The 19,307-nt window shown below is 39.9% G+C and overlaps 1 protein-coding gene across 2 annotated transcripts in view; it reads right to left on the minus strand.

Annotated features, from left to right (window-relative positions):
• The window catches only part of SH3GL2 (SH3 domain containing GRB2 like 2, endophilin A1), a 217,224-nt gene that overhangs the window by 27,388 nt on the left and 170,529 nt on the right, over nucleotides 1-19,307 (minus strand). For both annotated transcript variants that reach the window (XM_082401686.1, XM_082401685.1), the window contains exons 4-6: nucleotides 3,996-4,139; nucleotides 2,952-3,085; nucleotides 902-1,060 (exon numbers count right to left, since the gene is read on the minus strand). In XM_082401686.1, the coding sequence (XP_082257812.1) occupies nucleotides 902-1,060; nucleotides 2,952-3,085; nucleotides 3,996-4,139 (437 nt within the window). The remainder of the gene's footprint in view (nucleotides 1-901; nucleotides 1,061-2,951; nucleotides 3,086-3,995; nucleotides 4,140-19,307) is intronic.

The raw sequence follows: 19,307 nt of genomic DNA on the forward strand, positions 1-19,307 counted from the left end.
CCCATGAGTTTTGGGGTGGGGTAGGGTCCTGGGTGAAGGGAAGGAACACTGTGATTCGGGTCACCCTCATCCCCACGGTGTTCCTCTTCAGTAGTTAGGTGGACACGTTGTTTTACATCAACACACACTCTGACACTGTCTCTGGATGGTGTGAAAGTCTGGATATGTTCAACTTGCCTCCCCTGTCACCAGTCAGGGGGGGTGATAAGTACACAAAGGCTCTGTAAATATCTTGGCAGAAGTTGGTCAGCAACTGATGGGGCCGGAGGTGGGGATGAGCAAGGACAGGAAAGCTGGTTAACAGGTTTTATGACATGAGCGGTCGGAATGCAAGCTCTAAAGCCATGAATAGTAATTCAGCACTCTGGAAATGTGAAGGCAACTTTTAAACTATCTCATCTATGTCCCAAATGTAGTATCTATGCTACAATCGTCAATCTCAATTGAAATGGTCTTTGGAAAGAAAATGTCAACTTTACCTCAAAATACAGACCATCTTAACCTATGTTGGACACTCACTTCTGAATACATTTTACTTGACTGATATTCTTATTTAATCTGAAGTCAATCTGCCTTACATTTCACATTTCAACAGAGTATTTGCTTAAGCTATTGGACTTCTATAGATCATCAGAAACATTCTTTATCTCCCCACTATTTATAATACTTTAAGATCATTAGCAGACAAAAATCTAGTTAAATCAAACTATAGGAATATAGGAAAAGCTTCACCATTTCTCAGTCTACTTTATAATTTTAAATAATTTAAAAGAATAACCATCTACTGAAGTTCTCCCCACATAGTACAGTCATTAACATTTTTAATTACATAACCCTTTAACTCATTAATCTTGTGCCTCAAAGCCAAAGCTAAATTAAAAACCACAGGAGAGTCACTCACATCCATCTCTAAGAGATTGAACATGCTTGACTCAGCAATTTCTTTAGACTCATCAAATTTCTCCAGAGCCTGACGTAGCTCTTCATCTGGAATCTTGCCTTGTCGTTTCTTCTTGTAATCAAAGTCCAGGCGTCGACCCTCCAACTTCTTTAAATGATGCTGAAAAAGTCAAGGGTAGGAATATGCTTTGAAAGGACGTACAGAAAAGGCCTATTTACAGCTCACTTCCCCATCATGCCTATTAGCTTCCAAAATAAGACAGGCTAAGTTCTAAAACATCATGTCACCAGAAAAATAAAGAAACCTGCATCACTGGGGCAAACGCTTCCAAATGCTAAAACATTTATGTTGGGAAACATCTTTAAAAATAATTAATAGCAAGAAAGAAATTGTGGGAAATACCAATACCCTTTATTTTCTACACCTGCTGGGTCAAAGCTAAGGTGGAATATATGCCTCTCCATCCCATGACAGAAGCCAGGAATGTGTGTACACACACTACACATTTGGAAAGCACAGGTATGTGGGGCTCACAAGTCCCCATCTTCAGGGGAAATGGTATCTCATGGGAAGGCAGAGGAAAAATGCTTTCCTTGAAATGAAGTGAGATAGCATGGTATTCTTCCTTTTCATATCATAGAACATGAGTGCTGGAAAGGATTTGTCTTTGAGGTAATCCAGTCTGTTAGAATCACCTAAGATGCTTATTAAAAATATGGATTCTTGATCACCTGAATTAGAATATCCAGGGCTGAGGCCTAGGAATCTATGTCTGAACACTTACCCTAGTTGACTGATGTAGCTTTAGGTGAATCAATGGATTAAGTCTCCCATCTAACAGATGATGACACTTAGTCATAAGACCTAACTTGGAAGGGACCTAACACCATACACTGCGCATCAATCCCTCTTTGCATCACCCCAGATGCACACATTCCAGGTGTGTGCCTGCCCAGCCTTGTCTGACACCTCCACTGACCAAGTAGGAAAGTAGTTTCCCAAAGCTACAAAGTATTTTTGCCCTACGAGCAGCAGTGTTTCGCTACTAATGGGTGGGAGAAAATGCTAGACTTCCCTTGATCCTGGGTGTGCAAGGAGTAAAAGGGAAGGAAACGGAAACAGAGTTGGAAGTGGTGAAGAAATGAGAAGGAAGGAGGAAGAATATCCTTGACCTTCCAGCCCACCTTACACCCCGCCTCCAATCCATGCCCTGATCCAAACTAAATGTGTGTATCTTTGGAAGGAATATTCTTTTAAAACATCTGAACTTGCAGTCAGCTGCAGGGTAGAGTACTGGAGTCAGGGTTACATGTTAGATTTGGAGTGAGTCTGCCACATACTAACTGTGGGACCTTGAGGCAGTGGTAGGGCTGAAGGAGATTTAAGCTAGAATAAGGAGATCAGGGAGACTTCAGGTTATGGCACTTCATTTTACAGTCAAGAAAATCAAACTTCAGACAAGTTCAACAAATATTTGTTAAAAGAATGAATGAGTAAACATTACACACCTAGTTCTAGGTAAAGCCAGTTGAAGTTTATGATTTGGAATAGCTAAACTCTTCTACATGTTTTAGAAAGAGGATAGTTGGGTTCTTCCTCAATCCTAACAAACATTACGAAAATATGAAATCACATGTTTACAGAGTAATAGAATAATTATGTATTTAAGCTAACAACTGGTACAGTTAGCATTTTAGAAGGTGAAATCGCCCCCAGAAAACCACAGAATAATAAAGAAAATTGTATATTATCAGGGAAAGGATATTACCCTCATGGAGAAAAAAACTTGAAAAAACTTGAAAAAACTTGAAAATTGAACGCAGAGAAGTCAAATGTAATACTCAGGAGTGGCACAATCATCATAATATTGGGGCTAAAAGTACTGCATTTCTGGTTTCTCTCGATTTATCATGCTGGATTGTTTTGCAATTCACATGCTCACTGATGACAACATGCACGGTAAGCTTTAAAAAATGTTTCCTAAAGGAAAAGGGCACCTGCATCTGTACAATTCCAACAGCCCACTTCCCAAATAACTAGCTGCAGATACCTGAATTTCCCTCAGATCTTTGTCATGAAGATTCTGAAGGGGGTCAATGAAGTTCTGCTTCACTTCCATGTCCAAAGAGTCCTTCACCTCCGAGAGTTCCCGCATGGCCTCTCCCACCTCACCAAGCGCTGGGCCTGCAAGCGGATAACTAAGCACTTGTACTCGTTAAAGAACAAAGGTGAAGGTGAAATGCACTTGCAATAACAGCACCCATCACAGACCAAAAACCTGGGATTACTGTCTGTCTTCTGAAGACAACCAAGACAACAGACAGCATATAATGCCCTCTGGAGATCAGTGTATTTTCCACCTGAGACAGTTCATGAAAGTTCACTGAGTACAATAGACTCAATGCCCCCAATGGGTGGTAGAGGGACCCCTTATTATAAAGAACATAAAATTTTGCTTTTCCTTTAAAAAGCAATTTGGAAGCTCCCTACCCTCCTTTGTAAGTGCTTGCTTTCCCTTAGAGGAGACCTCTTTAAGGCCAGCGCATTCAGCAAAAGCAAATACCAGGAGCAGAGAGCAGGGCTCAATCAGGAAGGACAGTCATTTGCTGCGACCTCACATTGTGAAGGAGTGAAAACAGAAGGTGGTTAGTATGGCAGCTGAGGGTCAAAGGAGAGAGGGGTGAAGGAATTCACCTGCGGTAGTCAAATTAGGTACCCTATATAAAAGAGCAGGGAGCAAAGAGAAAGCTCAGGGGGTGGGGCGTTGACTCATGCTGACTGTGACAGTTCCCTCTGCCCCAACACTCCAGTTACCGCCAGACACGTGCAACGGTAAATGTCCAGGCATCTGGATGTGTCAACCAGCTGCTGTAATGATGGGATCTCATTAGGAAAAAAGAAAATAAATAAAATTCCTAAGACAAATGACACTAAAAATGATGAAACGACTCTGAAAACAAATTTGGGGCCCATGTGGACAAGACCAAAAATTGAGAATCAAAATATAAAATGGTTTGGATTATTTCCTACAGGGTTTTCTTAGTGGCACTAAAATCCCCATGGACAAATGAAAATGTGAGGAAGCATACATTACCGAAGTTGCAATCATCTCCAAGCTCTCTTCCAAACTTGAGCATGGCCTCTGCCAGCAGTGCTTCTGCCTGAGGATAGCCTGGCCCTTTCTCCTGGCCACGGATTTTTGACATGGTGTTGATCATGCTGAGTTTAGCTCTGGAAGCTGGAGACAAAGACATAAGAGACTTTCAAAGCAGGCAACGTGATGTAGGAGGGACAGGGCTGGGTGGGGAGTCAGGCCTTCACGGGTCTCTAAACCAGCTCAGCTACCGAAAATTGCCCCTCCACCAATGTCTTCATCTGTAATATGTGCAGCTTGGTCCACAGATAAACACACGCCTGCTCTTTTAATCGTTAAACTCTCCCTTTCTCTCAAAATCTCAAGAGGAATTTAATAGAAAAGGCAAAGCTCTTCCAGGTGAAGATCCCATCTTGCCCGTCTTCCTGTGCCTTTTCTTTTTTTATTTTATTTTTTTTAACATCTTTATTGGAGTATAATTGCTTTACAATGGTGTGTTAGTTTCTGCTGCATAACAAAGTGAATCAGCTATATGTATACATATATCCCCATATCTCCTCCCTCTTGCGTCTCCCTCCCACCCTCCCTATCCCACCCCTCTAGGTGGTCACAAAGCACTGAGCTGCTCTCCCTGTGCTATGCGGCTGCTTCCCACTGGCTACCTATTTGACATTTGGTAGTGTGTATATGTCCATGCCACTCTCTCACTTCGTCCCAGCTTACCCTTCCCCTTCCCCGTGTCCTCAAGTCCATTCTCTACTCCTGTGCCTTTGCTGATACTCTCTCCATTGCTGTGGCCCTTCAGTCCCTCTGTGGACCTGGGTGGCCCACAGAAAGCACTTCAAAAACTACGGGATTATGTGATCTCGAAGTTTTAGGATTCTACCTTTTATTTCAATTCTAGGAGCCTATGGACTGAAGTAGGAAATTAACTGATAACTCCTGCAGTGTGGGCCTTACGCCATGTATAAAATAGAACTATTTTCAAAATCACTTCTCAACTAAGATTCTAACAGTAAACAGTCCCATGAAGAACAGAAATATTGTGTTCATTAAAACGACTTAATTACTTTTCTCGCACATAACTGCTTCTGAAAATTAGTTTTGTGCCACAAAGACAGCCTTTCAATTTCTTTTTTGCTTTTACTTTTATAAAAGAAGATGCCTAGAAGGCAAATCCAGTTTTCATGGAAGAAACAGCTTTATTAGCACACTGTTAAAGACAGTGATTTACTTGATGCTAGGATACTACGGTTTCTCAGGTTCATTATCAGAGTTGGGAATGTACATTAACCTAGAATTATGCCCAGGATTCCATCTGCTTGGAAACCCCTGAAAGAATCACAGCTAAAGCACACACTTCCAGCGTTTAGTGGCTGCCATTTCATCTTGAACATTTGTTTTGAATAGGTTTTAATGTAAACTTTGGGCTTCAAAGGTCGAATCTGCAGACAAAGAGAATTATTATGAGAGGTCACCCTCCCAAGTTTGCCCCAGGGATATTATAATGAACAAGACAGCTATGGCCTCTGCCTTTATGAAGTTTATAGTGAACTGAGGGTAGCGTCTATTTTAAAAGCAATTAGAGTGAAGTGTATATGCTAAGTGTCATGTGGGGAGATTACAGCAAGTCACGAAAGTATATAGCATCACCCTAGTCTGTAGGCATGGGCAGCGCAAAGAAGGTTTCAGGTGAGAAATATCTTTAAGCTTAGAATCACATAATGAGTAGCAGTTAGTCATGCTAACAGATGTAAAGCCTGGTGGTTCCTGGAAAAAAATGTAAAATTCACATTTTCTTTACTTTGCTTCTCATAGAAAATTGTATCATACACGTTAAATTTAAAAAATTGAAAATGTCACATGATGACACATTTTCGGGGGGAATGATATAATTAGAGTATATATTCAAAGACTTTTCTACAATAAGTCATATCTGAAATCCAGGAAAGACATAGTCCCTGCCAACATGCTCACAGTAGAGTGAGGTGTCAGATACATAAACAGTGGCAACAAATGTGATAAATGCAATAATAGCTAATACACACAAGGTACCAGGGAAACACAGAGAAGGAGTAACATTAGCACAAATAAAACTGAAATAAGCAGACCCAGACAATAAGAGGTACCAAATGAACAGAGGGAAAGAAGATAAATGGAGATCAAAGAAACCGAGTAATGAAAACACACACGGTGGTTAATCCCTTCAAGTCCTGTTTTCACCATTTTACACTCTAAAGATTTATTCCTTTTACGAATTTGGTTACTGATTTGTGCTTAGATCTTGGTTCTGCTAAGAGTCGTCTTCCGGTAAGTAATTACTTGAAATAACTGTAACAGTTTAATATACTGTGGCTGATTTTCAAATGCATCATTTTCAATGTTGTTCGATTATGTTGTTCAATTCTTCCATTAATTACTTAGGAACATCTTGAATATGTTCTACATTTTCACGAGAAGGGGGAAGAAAACCATATTCTATTAGTTTATTTCTTCAAATCATCTAAAATACTTATTGATTCATATATTTGAAGAGACCAGCTTTTAAATTTATTCACAGCTATTAACTATTTTTAACACTCTTGGATTAGTAAAACTTCCGTGTTCTTGAAAAACATCATCAGATGTCTGAATTAACCATTTTTAAGTGCTAACATAATTATTTTTAAATGATTTTTAAAAGCAGTACTTGAAGGAACTTCCCTGGTGGTCCAGTGGTTAAGACTCCACGCTCCCAATGCAGGGGGCCTGGGTTCGATCCCTGGCCAGGGAACTAGATCCTGCGTGCATGCTGCAACTAAGAGTCCGCATGCCGTAACTAAAAGACCCTGTGTGCCACAACTAAGGCCCGGCACAGCCAAATAAATAAATATTAAAAAAAAAAAAAAAAGCAGTACTTGAAGAAACAGAGAGGAAGCCTGGAAAACTACAAATTTAAGACACTAGAATTCCTATAATATGATGTCAGCCAAGTTAGATGTGCCCCTAGGGACCCTTCTCTTCTCTTCTAAAGGGACCTAACTCCTCTCCTTCACATTATCTTTATATTTGCCATAGCTTTAGCCTTTCTTTCAAATTGTTACAATCTCTCTGACTAAGCCCCCATCTTTACTTTCCCACCTTCGCTATTCTAGTTCAACCTGCCCCCACTGGGTTTACTGCAGAAACAGCTTCCTAATAGCAATCTCTCCCCTGGCCCATGAGAGCAGGATACTGGTATGCTGCCAGGATTAGCATATATATGTACACGCATTAGATGTTTAACCTTGACTGCTGAAGGAAAGAATAAACGAATAAATAGACTATCTTGGAAACTAGCAGGCGGTCATGGCAGTGGTTTTCATAAGCAGACTCTGTTCATATCCTTTGGCTCACGTGACTGACAGCCTTTTGAATCATAACAGAGAATGGGAACTAGAAAACTTGTTTCTTTTATGAAGAATAAAGAGTGTAGCAATCTAATAGAGTTCTTTTGCAGAGAGAAGCTACCTGACCTATACTGAAAACAGGGCTTTAGGGCCAGTCCAGACTGTGAACTGTGAGACTTGCCAGTGCACTTCCCCTACTGGTCCCCTAGAGCAGCGGTCCCCAACCTTTTCGGAACCAGGGACTGGTTTCGTGGAAGACAATTTTTCCACGGCTCGCCCACTGCTTACCTCCTGCTGGTTCCTAACAGGCCGAGGACCTGTACCGGTCCGTGGCCCGGGGGTTGGGGAGCCCTGCCCTAGAGAACTGGCAGTCAGGTTCGAACCCTCTGGGCAGAAGACTGGAAGATTCTTCTCTGGGGAATACAACCAACTCAAGAGAAAAGACCTACAGATATTCACAGCTGGAAGCACCCAATGCAACAACTTCAGGTTGATTACCCTAGAATGAAGCTATAATAGTAAATAAGCACCCTCCCTTGACTCAGCTTTACTGTCCTACACCTAAGGGGAAAAGGTTAGCCACTAACATCAGACTTTGAAGAAAGTTTCTAACATGAGAGAGGCAAAACAAACAAGGAAATTGTAAAAAAACAAACAACTCAGGGGAAGAAAAATTACTATCATTAACATTCTTAGGTGTCTACGATACTTTATCAATGAAATAAAAAAGAAACAGAGAACTCTTAGAAATTAAAATATAATTTAACTTTAAATATGAATTTCAATAAAACATAAAATAAAAAAAATCAATAGAAGCACAGATGATGAAGTTGAGGCAAATCCCCCCAAAAGTAGAACAAAAAACCAGAGATTAAAAAAATCAGAAAGAAAACATAAAATGAGGATCAGTCCAGGAGGTCTAGCAGCTGAATAATGGAAGCTCCAAAAAGAAAGAACACAGAAATAAAAGGGGAAGAAATTCTTTTTAAAAGTTCAAAAATTTCTGAACTAACAAACGTGTTCCCAGATTGAAAGGGTCGATCGAATGCCCAGGACAATGGATAAAAGGATCCTACCAAGGACTATTAACATGAAATTTCATAACACTGGAGACAAAGAGACAGTCCTAAAACCTTTCAGAGAGGAAAAAATAGGCTACACACAAAGTATCAAGTATTAGAAGGGCACTGAACATGAGAAAACCATGAACAACATGAGAAATTTCCTCAGAAAACAATGAAGCAATGACTCCAATATTTTTGGAAGAAATAATCTATAATCTTAAATTCAAATTATCAATTAAGTATAAAAGTAACATATGACATTTTCAAATACACGAGGAAGATTTCAATTTATCTTCCCAAGGTCAATGGAAGAGGCATTCTACCAAAACAAAGGTGTCAGTTGAGAAAAGGGACAGGTTAAGGGATCTAGAAAAAGGGATCTAGTGTAAGAAAAGAGTTGAAAATGATGATAAAGGGAGATCTCAAGATGGTCCTTGTGCATCAGGCATTGAGCACCAACTGTAGCTGACACTATATATAACCAGGTGCATGCAGCTCAGGGAGCCATGAGCTAAAGGGAACTATAGGCTCCCCATGATCCCCACTGGAATCAGGTTATAGTTGTCCACTACTGTACCTTGCTTTATGATGCATCCTTCATTGGCCTCCTCCCATTTCCTAATCCCCTAACAGGATTTCCTGGAATCACCTTCTAAATCAACCACTTGTGCTCACATCCATGCACATGGTTTAGTTTGGGGGGACCCATACTAAGACAGTAACCAATCTAGAATGCAGCATCAGATACGTATCTGAAAGATGATTGACACCTGGCATGTTTCAATGTACTGACAGGAAATTCATATTTGTGGCAGAGGGTTAGGGAAAGAATCAGTGAAAGGTACACAAAAAGTTAAGAAACTGAAAATTAAAACAATTATTAACTCCAGGAAAAACAAAAAGGTTGTATAAGAAAAGAAATATAACCATGTTATTCTGCATGTCTCAGATCTGTACAAGTTTTACAAGGGCATAAAATGTAAATACTGAATACTGGTCCAACAAAAATTATGCTATAAACATACTGGAAAAATGAGAGAGGGGAAAGATGTGGAAGAATGGGAAAACAGGAAAAGGGCAAACAATTCTCATCTTTTAAAATGGGAATCAAACTGAAACACCTAAAACTGGAAAACTAAGCAGAGGCAACATTAGCCTGTTGTTTCAAGACAGAAGTAAAAACCAAGGAAACAGCCAAACAGGTTTTGAAAGTGTTGCTTCTGGGAAATGGAAATGGGGGAAGCAACTCCAGGAGGACTGCTGTTTTTTGTAAAAAGCTTTAAAAAAATATTTTATTTTTTTCTAATATGAGCATATATTACTTCCATTATGAAGTACTAAATTTAACATATTTCCCACTTCTTTTTCCATCAGTAGACCTAATTTAGTGGCTGAACTGCATAAAATACTCATAGTATCTTCACAATCTGGGCACTGCTCTAACCTCAAGGGTCTTTCCACCTAAAGGTTCTGCTGAAAAATATGTTCAGTGGTATAAAGAGAATTGGCTAGGAAGAGAAAAGTTAATAAGGATTAACAGGTGAAATGCCATCAAGGAAAAAACCATCAGAGGCAAGGTCTCGATGAGTCCACATCTAGGTGATTTCTGGAAGGAAATGTATCTGGTGAACTGAAACAGCAGGAAGTAAAATTAGGATGACCAAGAAAGCTAATTTATTCCCCCAAAGGGCTTCCATTGTTTTGTCTTCTGTTAAAAAGGGGAGGGGGAGCAGTTTCTTTCTTGTCCTCAAAAATTTATACTATCTTTTCAGGAAGAGAAACAGGGGCAGTCAAAGCTCAATCTGTACCAGCTCTGGACTCTAAAGCATAATCTGTACCATCCCTTGAAGAGCTTTCTAATTCTGGGCACAGCCAAAGGGAAGTCAAAGCTCTGCGGAGAGTAAAACAGAAGCTCTCCTCACACTGCCAAATGGAGTTATTTTCCTCTGACCTAAAAGTGGTGTCCCTGTGAGTCACTGCTCAGTCTCTCCTAAGCAACTAGCATGGTAACTAACTGGGAATGTTGAAAACCCAGTACTTCTGCTAAATCTTAGTGTAAAAAAAAAAAAAAAAAAAAATTATTTCTTAATCCAAATGAACAAACAGGAAAACAGACCATTAGGTCTTGTCTGTCATGGAAAACAGCATAGTGCATTACAATAAACATTAGCTTTGGTTCATACAAACACAGGTAAAAATCCAGGCTCCAAATCTTGCTAGCTGTGTATCCCTGAAAAATCATTTAATTCTGAAAGTTATCATCAGGATACAGTGATAAACAGCCAAAAGAGCAACTAGCACAGACACACACCACAGGCATTGGAGACGGGGGGGGGAAAGCACTCCTTTCTACCCTCCATGTTCTCTTTCTAGAAGTGTGTGTGGAGTGTTCCACTGTCAACTTGGTTGTATGGGAAACTACATTTCCCAGAAGCCCTCCCCTGCACGTTTCCAAGCTAGAATTGGTCCAAAGTGAGGCTGTGCACATTTGGGAGGCGAAGATGAAGCAGCAGCCATACACTCTGAAGGCTGAGGTGAAAACAGGTTCCAGTTTGTCCTCGATTTCATACTCTGTGCCCAGCTCTTCTTGAATGCTGATTCCGCTGACCAAGAGTGCCCCCAGGCCCACCACAGAGCTTTTGCTGCAAACTCACAGAGGTGGTAACCTTGAAGAGACAACAGTCTTCCACAGCCTTCCACGCCAGCTACCCTGTCAGTGTTGCTCCAGCAGCTGGGCCTGCCTACCTTCCAGATTCCTGTAAGTTCGTTCTCCTGGGTCAGGGCTGGTCAGTGAACTTTCTCTGATCCTTAACTCTACTTTTTTGGCCTTTATTTACCCAGATCTTCCTACAACTGTACAAGCTCTAGTTCCATTAATAAATCTCTTAGTCCATAGTATCCACCATGTCTTTGCTTCCCTTATTGAACTCTGACTGACACAGTGGCTGATGGTCCAATATCCAAACCGACAAAAATTTATGATTTATCCTTGATAGAGCCCTGAAAGTAAGTCAATAAAAATGATTGTAAATATTTCAATTCTGCAACTCTGTTTTCAAGATAGACATAAATTTCTGCAGCTCTGTAGGTAGGAGTTTGCTGCTAACTGGAAAGAAAACCAGAAAGGACAGCCAGTTTAACAAGGTGGGATTAAGACACAGACTTTGGAGTCAGACTGTCTGAGACCAAATCCTGGCTATATATTTTTTTTTTAAAGGAATTCCTTTATTTTTATTTCTATTTTTATTTATTTATTCATTCATTCATTCATTCATTCATTCATTTATGGCTGTGTTGGGTCTTCGTTTCTGTGCGAGGGCTTTCTCTAGTTGCAGCAAGCGGGGGCCGCTCTTCATCGCGGTGCGCGGGCCTCTCACTATCGCGGCCTCTCTTGTTGCGGAGCACAAGCTCCAGACGCGTAGGCTCAGTAGTTGTGGCTCACGGGCCTAGTTGCTCCGCGGCACGTGGGATCTTCCCAGACCAGGGCTCGAACCCGTGTCCCCTGCATTGGCAGGCAGATTCTCAACCACTGCGCCACCAGGGAAGCCCCTGGCTATATTTCTTGCTGGATGATTTTGGGCCTCAGTTTCCTCATTTGTAAAATGGTACCTCCCCCTCATTGTAAGGTTAGGATGATGCAAGGATTAGATGATATAATGTATGTCACAATGTTGGTACATGATAAACATTCAATAAATGTTGGCTATTTCTGTGAGTATCAGACATGCCAGCAAGTTCCCTGTGTGATTTTGTATGAGTTACTGTACCTCTCTGAGTCTCAGGTTCTTCACTGATAAAAAGTTGAATAAAAAGGAGACAGTTGGATAATTCCTAAAACTCTTCCAAGTTCCCCTACTTAAGGTGGTTCTTCTTAGATAGAAGACTTCTCCAAGAAAGCATGCCCTGGCCTTCAGCCGTAGAAAACTTCAGCAGTTTCCTGAAGTTGCTAGAACTGTCCCTCTTCTTGGAATGACCCCATTCTCTGTCTACCTGCCCAACACAACACCAGGCACATCTTTTCTACAGTCTTTCCCAATTACCCTTTACCTCTACTGCCTCCAAGTATACGTGACCCTTCCCTCATTTTATGTCTCCACCGTGCCCTGTACATACACAGATCATATCTCACATGATACTTTCTCTCTTTTCTGCATGTCTGTTTCCTGACACAAGTTAGGAAATCACATCCTACTGAATTCCAGCAAAGGGCCAAGCATACAGCAGGTGCTTACTTATTAACTGTGGGCTGAATGATTTCATTTAAAAGTTTTGGTTTTTTATACAATTTTCTGTATATATCATTTTTTTCTGATCCTTAGAAAAGACTTCCTTGTTCAAAAGCACAACAATCTCTTATTGTGCTCTAAAACGAAGCAAGAGACTGCTGATAAGATCTAATTACACACTAACTCTGCGATCTGATAGGATGATTTGGGAGAGCAGGTCATGCTGATGGCAATCTGGCTGGTGTTTCCCTTACATACACGAGATTTTAAGATTTCCGAGGATGCTGGGCCTTTTCATTTCTCCTGACTCCATTCTTTAAAGTGCAGAAGGGTGAGACCCCATTTTCTCTTCACTCATTATTAACGCTGGCTCTTTGGAAGCAAGTCATCTCTCAATTATGCCATGAAAAACTGCTTTATGGGAAAATGATAAGAAGCTGATCACACAATCCCCTGGAATCAGGATAGAGGCTCTCATTTCTCCCAACAAAAGAGGGCTCCTATGCTAAATTATAAGCCCTAAGGGGATAAAAAACGATCAATAAAAATCAATACATAGCTCACACTGGAAACAATTATGTATCCCCCAATACAGAAAAATTATGAATTTGCACTCCCTGAGTGAAGTGGTATTTACCAAAAAAATCAGCTTTCTAAAGATTTTTTTCAGTGATTAAATGAATAAAACATTCATTGCCTGAGAGGGACTATGGCAGAGAGACTCTGAGAGAAGCAAGGCCCAGTCTCTGTCCTCAATGAGCTTACTGTCTAGTTGGAGAGTCAGAGAGCGCCTCCACTCACTGTGATCTGAGGCAGACTCGGGCCATCCTGTGAGTAAGGTTATAATGTATTCACACCACAGAACTGAGCAACGAATTCTGCTAGGAGAGTAAGGCCAGGAAGGGTCATGAAACAGGTGACACTTGAGCTGGGTTTCTGGAAGAGTGAGCTGTAAAGGCAGAGGGGTAGGAAGGGCCATTCCAGGCATCTGGCCACTATGAGCAAAGGCACATAACAATGCCTGGCGCATTTGGAAACTTCAAAGTGTCTGTGGCTTAGGTGCAAGGCCAAACAGAACAATGTGAAGAGGCCACAGAGTTGGAACCAGGCTGTGAAGGGCCCTGAATTGCATGCTAAGGAGCTTAGAGTCTCCCATCAAAGGTTTCTGACAGAGAGTTATTTAACATCTAGACCTTCAAAAGGGCTTTAATTCAAATTATATCAGGTTTAGATTTTGGAAAAAAGATTCCTATCATCAATTTAGGGAAACTGAGAAGTGGGAAGGGGGTCTTCCTAAAATGGGAAGCCACTGGAGACAGAGAGACCAGTTATGAAAACACTGTAATACATGAGTCCTAAGGAAATAGGAGAAGGGAGAAGCTTTAGAGTCCTGTGGTGGGTAGCATTAACCAGGTGACTGAATAAATGTGAGGAGAAAGAAGAGGGGCATCTAGGATGGTGTTAGGGCAGTGGCCGGCTGCCCATTAATCACCTGGGGAGGTTTTAAAACTACTGATTCCTCCAAAGGTGGTACTGGGTCAACGAGATTCTATAAGAAAAAACATGGACTCAACTCTACCTCACACTATACCTAAAATTGATTCTAAGTGGATTGCAGATCTAATTATGGAAGGAAACACAGTACAACTTTTAGAAAATGATATCGGAGAACACACTCATGACCTGTAGAATATGCGAATATTTCTTAAAATAGGACACACAAACACTTATTCATAAAAAAAGCATTTCTAAATTGGACTATGTTAAAATTAAGTACTTCTATCTTTCAAAATAAATCATTAGAAAGAATTAAAAGGCAACCAAAAAATTGGGGCTTCCCTGGTGGCGCAGTGGTTAAGAATCCGCCTGCCAATGCAGGGGACACGGGTCCGAGCCCTGGCCCAGAAGATCCCACATGCCACGGAGCAACTAAGCCCGTATGCCACAACTACTGAGCCTGCACTCTAGAGCCTACAAGCCACAACTACTGAGCCTACGTGCCACAACTACTGAAGCCCATACGCCTAGAGGCCGTGCTCCGCAACAAAAGAAACCATGACAATGAGAAGGCCATGCACCTCAATGAAGGGTAGTCCCTGCCACAACTAGAGAAAGCCTGCACACAGCAATGAAGACCCAACACAGCCAAAAATAAAAAAAAAAATTAAAAAAAAAAAGGCAACCAAAAAAATGTTCAGATACTCACAATACACATATCCAAAATAGGACTTGTATCCAAAATATTAAAAAGAAAAAACTCCTATAAACCATTAAGAAAAAGATGACCCAATTTTTTAAATGTGTAAGAGGCTTGAATAGACAGTTCACCAAATAAGATATTCAAATATCTAATCTGAAAGGGGCTCAACTTCATTATTTTGCCAATGCAAATAAAACCACATTGAAACATACCCACAGGAATGGTTAAAGTGGAAAAAAAAGAAAAGAAAAAAAACACAGAAAATATCAAGTGTTCAGAGGGTGTAGAACAACCTGAACTCTCAAATTCTGCTGGTGGGAGTAAGAACTGGTAGAACATTTTGGAAAACAACTTAGCAGTATCTGTCTACAAAAGCTGAAAAGACTTACACCCTGTGCCCCGGCAATTCCACTTGTAGGCATGTATCCATCAGAAATGTGCATAAGACTCATATACAAAAATGGGCTATTCAAGATAGCCAGAAAATAGAAACACCCAAATGTGTATCAGTGAGAAAACAGACAAATCAATCGTACTCTATTCTCACAACGGAACGCTAGACAACAATGAGAATGAAAGGACTAAACCTACACACAGCAAAACAAATATAAAGTTGAGCAAAAGGAGGCAGATCTAAAGAGTACATGCTCTATGATTCCATTTAAGCAAAGGTCTAAATTAGACAGAACTATATGGCCTTAGAAGTCAGGACAGCTTGCATCTGGAAGGGCAGCAATGTGCAGTTTCTTAAACTAGGTACCTTTACATGACATTATCAGTTTGTAATAATTCATTGAGCCATACATTTATGATTTGAGCACTATACTTTTTGTATATTATAGATCAATAAAAAGCTCAGGAAAAAAAAACAAAACCTGATGCCTGTGTCCCACTCCCAGATTTCCAAGTAACTGGTCTGCCTTGTGGTCTGGCCAGCTACAGTCTTTAAAGTCCCTTAGGTGATTCTAACATACACCAAGTTTGAGAACATTGCATTCCAATCTCTAGACTGAATACCTGGGTAGGTGATGATAAAAATCTGAGATGAAGAACACAGGAGGAAGAGACTTGAGGGAGGAAATACAGAGGTGTTTCAAATCCAGCAAATACAAAGTCTAACAGAATATCCACAAGATTGGACTAAACATATAACTAAATACATGGGTCTTGAGCCCAAAAGAGGGTAGATTATCTGGTAACACCTGGAATCTTTTTTTTTTTCTTTCCCAGTTTTACTGAGATATAATTGGCCTATAACACTGAATAAGTTTAAGGTGTACAACATAATGATTTGATATATGCATACATCATGAAATGATCACTATGGGAAGTTTAGTTAACATGCATCCTCACACAGTTACAATTTTTTTTTTCTGATAAGAACTTTAAACATCTACTTTCTTAGCAACTTTCAATATGGTATTGAAATATAGAAGTTAAACAATATGGTACTGTTAACTATAGTCATCAAGCTATACATTACATCCTCAGAACTTACTTATCTTATAGCTGGAAGTTTGTACCTTTTGACCACTTTCACCCATTTCATGCACTCCCCCTACCCCTCAGCTCTGACAACCACCCATGTGAGCTCTGTTTCTATGAGTTTGGTTTCTTTAGATTCCACGTAAGTGAGATCATACAATTTTTTGGTGTGTATACATACATTTATAAAATGGAATATTATTCAGCCATAATAAAGAAGGAAACACCTGGAATCTTGAAGTCTAAGCCATTAGATAAAAGGAAGAAGGGGAAGAAAATCCCACCCAAATCAAGATAAAACAAAATTCCTTAAGTCTTCTTTTTCTTCTGGTTTTATATTTGGTAGGTGGGAATTAGCTGTAATTAGTGTTACCATCAGCCAGGAGCTTTACATAAACATTTTTTTTTTAATTTTATTGAAGTATAGTTGATTTACATTGTTGTGTTTGTAAATTTCTGTAAAGTGATTCCATTTTATATATATATATATATATATTCAGTTATATATATATATATTCTTTTTCATATTCTTTTCCATTATGGTTTATCACAGAATACTGAATATATTAATAGTTCCCTGTGGTATACAGTAGGACCTTGTTGTTTATCCATTCTATATATAATAGTTTGCCTCTGCTAATCCCAAACTCCCATTCCTTCCCTCCTCCACCACTCCCCCTTGGCAACCACAGTCTATTCTCTATATCTGTGAGTCTGTTTTCGTTTTGTAGATATGCTGATTTGTATCGTATTTTAGATTCCACATTTAAGTGATATCATACGGTATTTGTCTTTCTCTTTCTGATTTCACTTAGTATGATAATCTCTAGGTCCATCCATGTTACTACAAATGGCATTATTTCATTCTTTTTGACGGCTGAGTAGTATTCCACTGTATATAAATATATACCACACCTTCTTTATCCATTCATCTGTTGATGGACGTTTAGGTTGTTTCCATGTCTTGGCTATTGTAAATAGTGCTGCTATGACATAGGGGGTGCATGTATCTTTTTGAATTATAGTTTCATCTGGGTATATGCCTAGGAGTGGGATTGCTGGATCATATGGCAACCCTATTTTTAGTTTTTTGAGGAACCTCCATACTGTTTTCCATAGTGGCTGCACCAATTTACATTTCCACCAACAGTGTAAGAGGATTCCCTTTTCTCCACACCCTCTCTAGCATTTGTTATTTGTAGACTTTTTAATGACAGCCATTCTGACTGGTGTGAGGTGATACCTCACTGTAGTTTTGATTTGTATTTCTCTAATAAGTAGAGATGTTGAGCATCTTTTCATGTGATCCCTATCAAATTACCTATGACAGTTCCTACAGAACTAGAACAAATAATCCTAAAATTTATATGGAACCATAAAAGACCCAGAATTGCCAAAGGAATCCTGAGGAAAAAGAACAAAGCAGGAGGCATAACCTCCCAGACTTCAGGTAATACTACAAAGCTACAGTAATCAAAACAGTGTGGTGCTGGCACAAAAACAGACATTAATGGAACAGAACAGAGAGCCCAGAAAAAAAAAAACACACACCTATGATTAATTAATCTTCAACATAGGTGGCAAGAATATAAAATGGGAAAAAGTCTCTTCAGCAAGTGGTGCTGGGAAAGTTGGACAGCCGCATGTAAATCAATGAAGTTAAAACACACCCTCACACCATACACAAAAATAAACTCAAAATGGCTTAAAGAATTAAACATAAAGATATGATACCATAAAACTCCTGGAAGAGATCATAGGCAAAACATTCTCTGACATAAATCATACAAATGTTTTCTTAGGTCAGTCTCCCAAGTCAATAGAAATAAAAACAAAAATAAACAAATGGGACCTAATCAAACTCACAAGCTTTTGCACAGCAAAGGAAACCCATAAACAAAATGAAAAGATAACCTATGGGAGAAAATATCTTCAAATGAAGCTACCGACAAGGGCTTAATTTCCAAAATATACAAAGAGCTTATACAACTCATCAACAAAAAAACAAACAACCCAATCAAAAAATGGGCAGAAGACCTAAACAGACATTTCTCCAAAGATGACACACAGAAGGAGAGTTTATTAATGGCTTTTTAGCTACACAGTTTTCTAGAAGGGTTTGTGTGTGACAGGGCTCGTAAAAACCTTGAGGAAAATACTAGCTCAGATTTGGCATTATGAGGGAAGCAGATTAGATGGGATATTCTGAGGGAAAAAGAGGCTGATCAAGGTCTGGCAGATAATTATTAAGAAGTTGGAAAGCATGTGACCTAAAGATTATAAAATCTTCATGTTTTGAAACCTTATGTATTTGGAAATCACTAATTTGAGTTAGAAGCTTCAAGGGATGACAGAAAATAGCAAATGTGCATTAAGTTCCTAATGTTAGCTGGAGGTAGACCCTCCAGGGAGCCCCGGACCCCTCTTCTCTTTGGGGCCTGTCATCTTCAGCCCACAGTAGTTTTGTGGTGCACATAAACATTTAAACTTAATCTTCACCACCACCATCACCAGCCTGTGGATCTCACTGTGTCATTCCCACTGTGGAGAGAGGGTTGGGTTGCATCCACAAGGTGAAGATGCAGAGGCTCAGGGAGACTGAAAAATCTGCCCAAGTTCTCATAAGTTACTATGAGGCAAAAACAGAATTTAGACTCCCTTGGGGAGCCAGAAATAACCCCTGACTGCTGTCTAAACTGCTGAGAGAACCCCCACTGAAGAAAATGCATGACATTGCCCTGCTGGCATGTTGTGCTTCCTACCTTAATAGTCTCCTAAGTGAATGCTATGTCAGGGGACGCCTTATCGAGCCATGTGGGACAAATTGGCTGGCTGGGCCAATGAAGACCCCCTGAAAGTGAGTGTTGCAGGGACTTTGGAGCAATTTTAAATAAGTATTTTATTACTGTCTCTATTCTTTTCCTAGGGCTGCTATAACAAAGTTACCATAAACTGGGTGACTTCCAACA

Source organism: Balaenoptera borealis, assembly GCF_965194805.1.
Source record: "Balaenoptera borealis genome assembly, chromosome: 8".
Taxonomy (NCBI): Eukaryota; Metazoa; Chordata; class Mammalia; order Artiodactyla; family Balaenopteridae; genus Balaenoptera; species Balaenoptera borealis.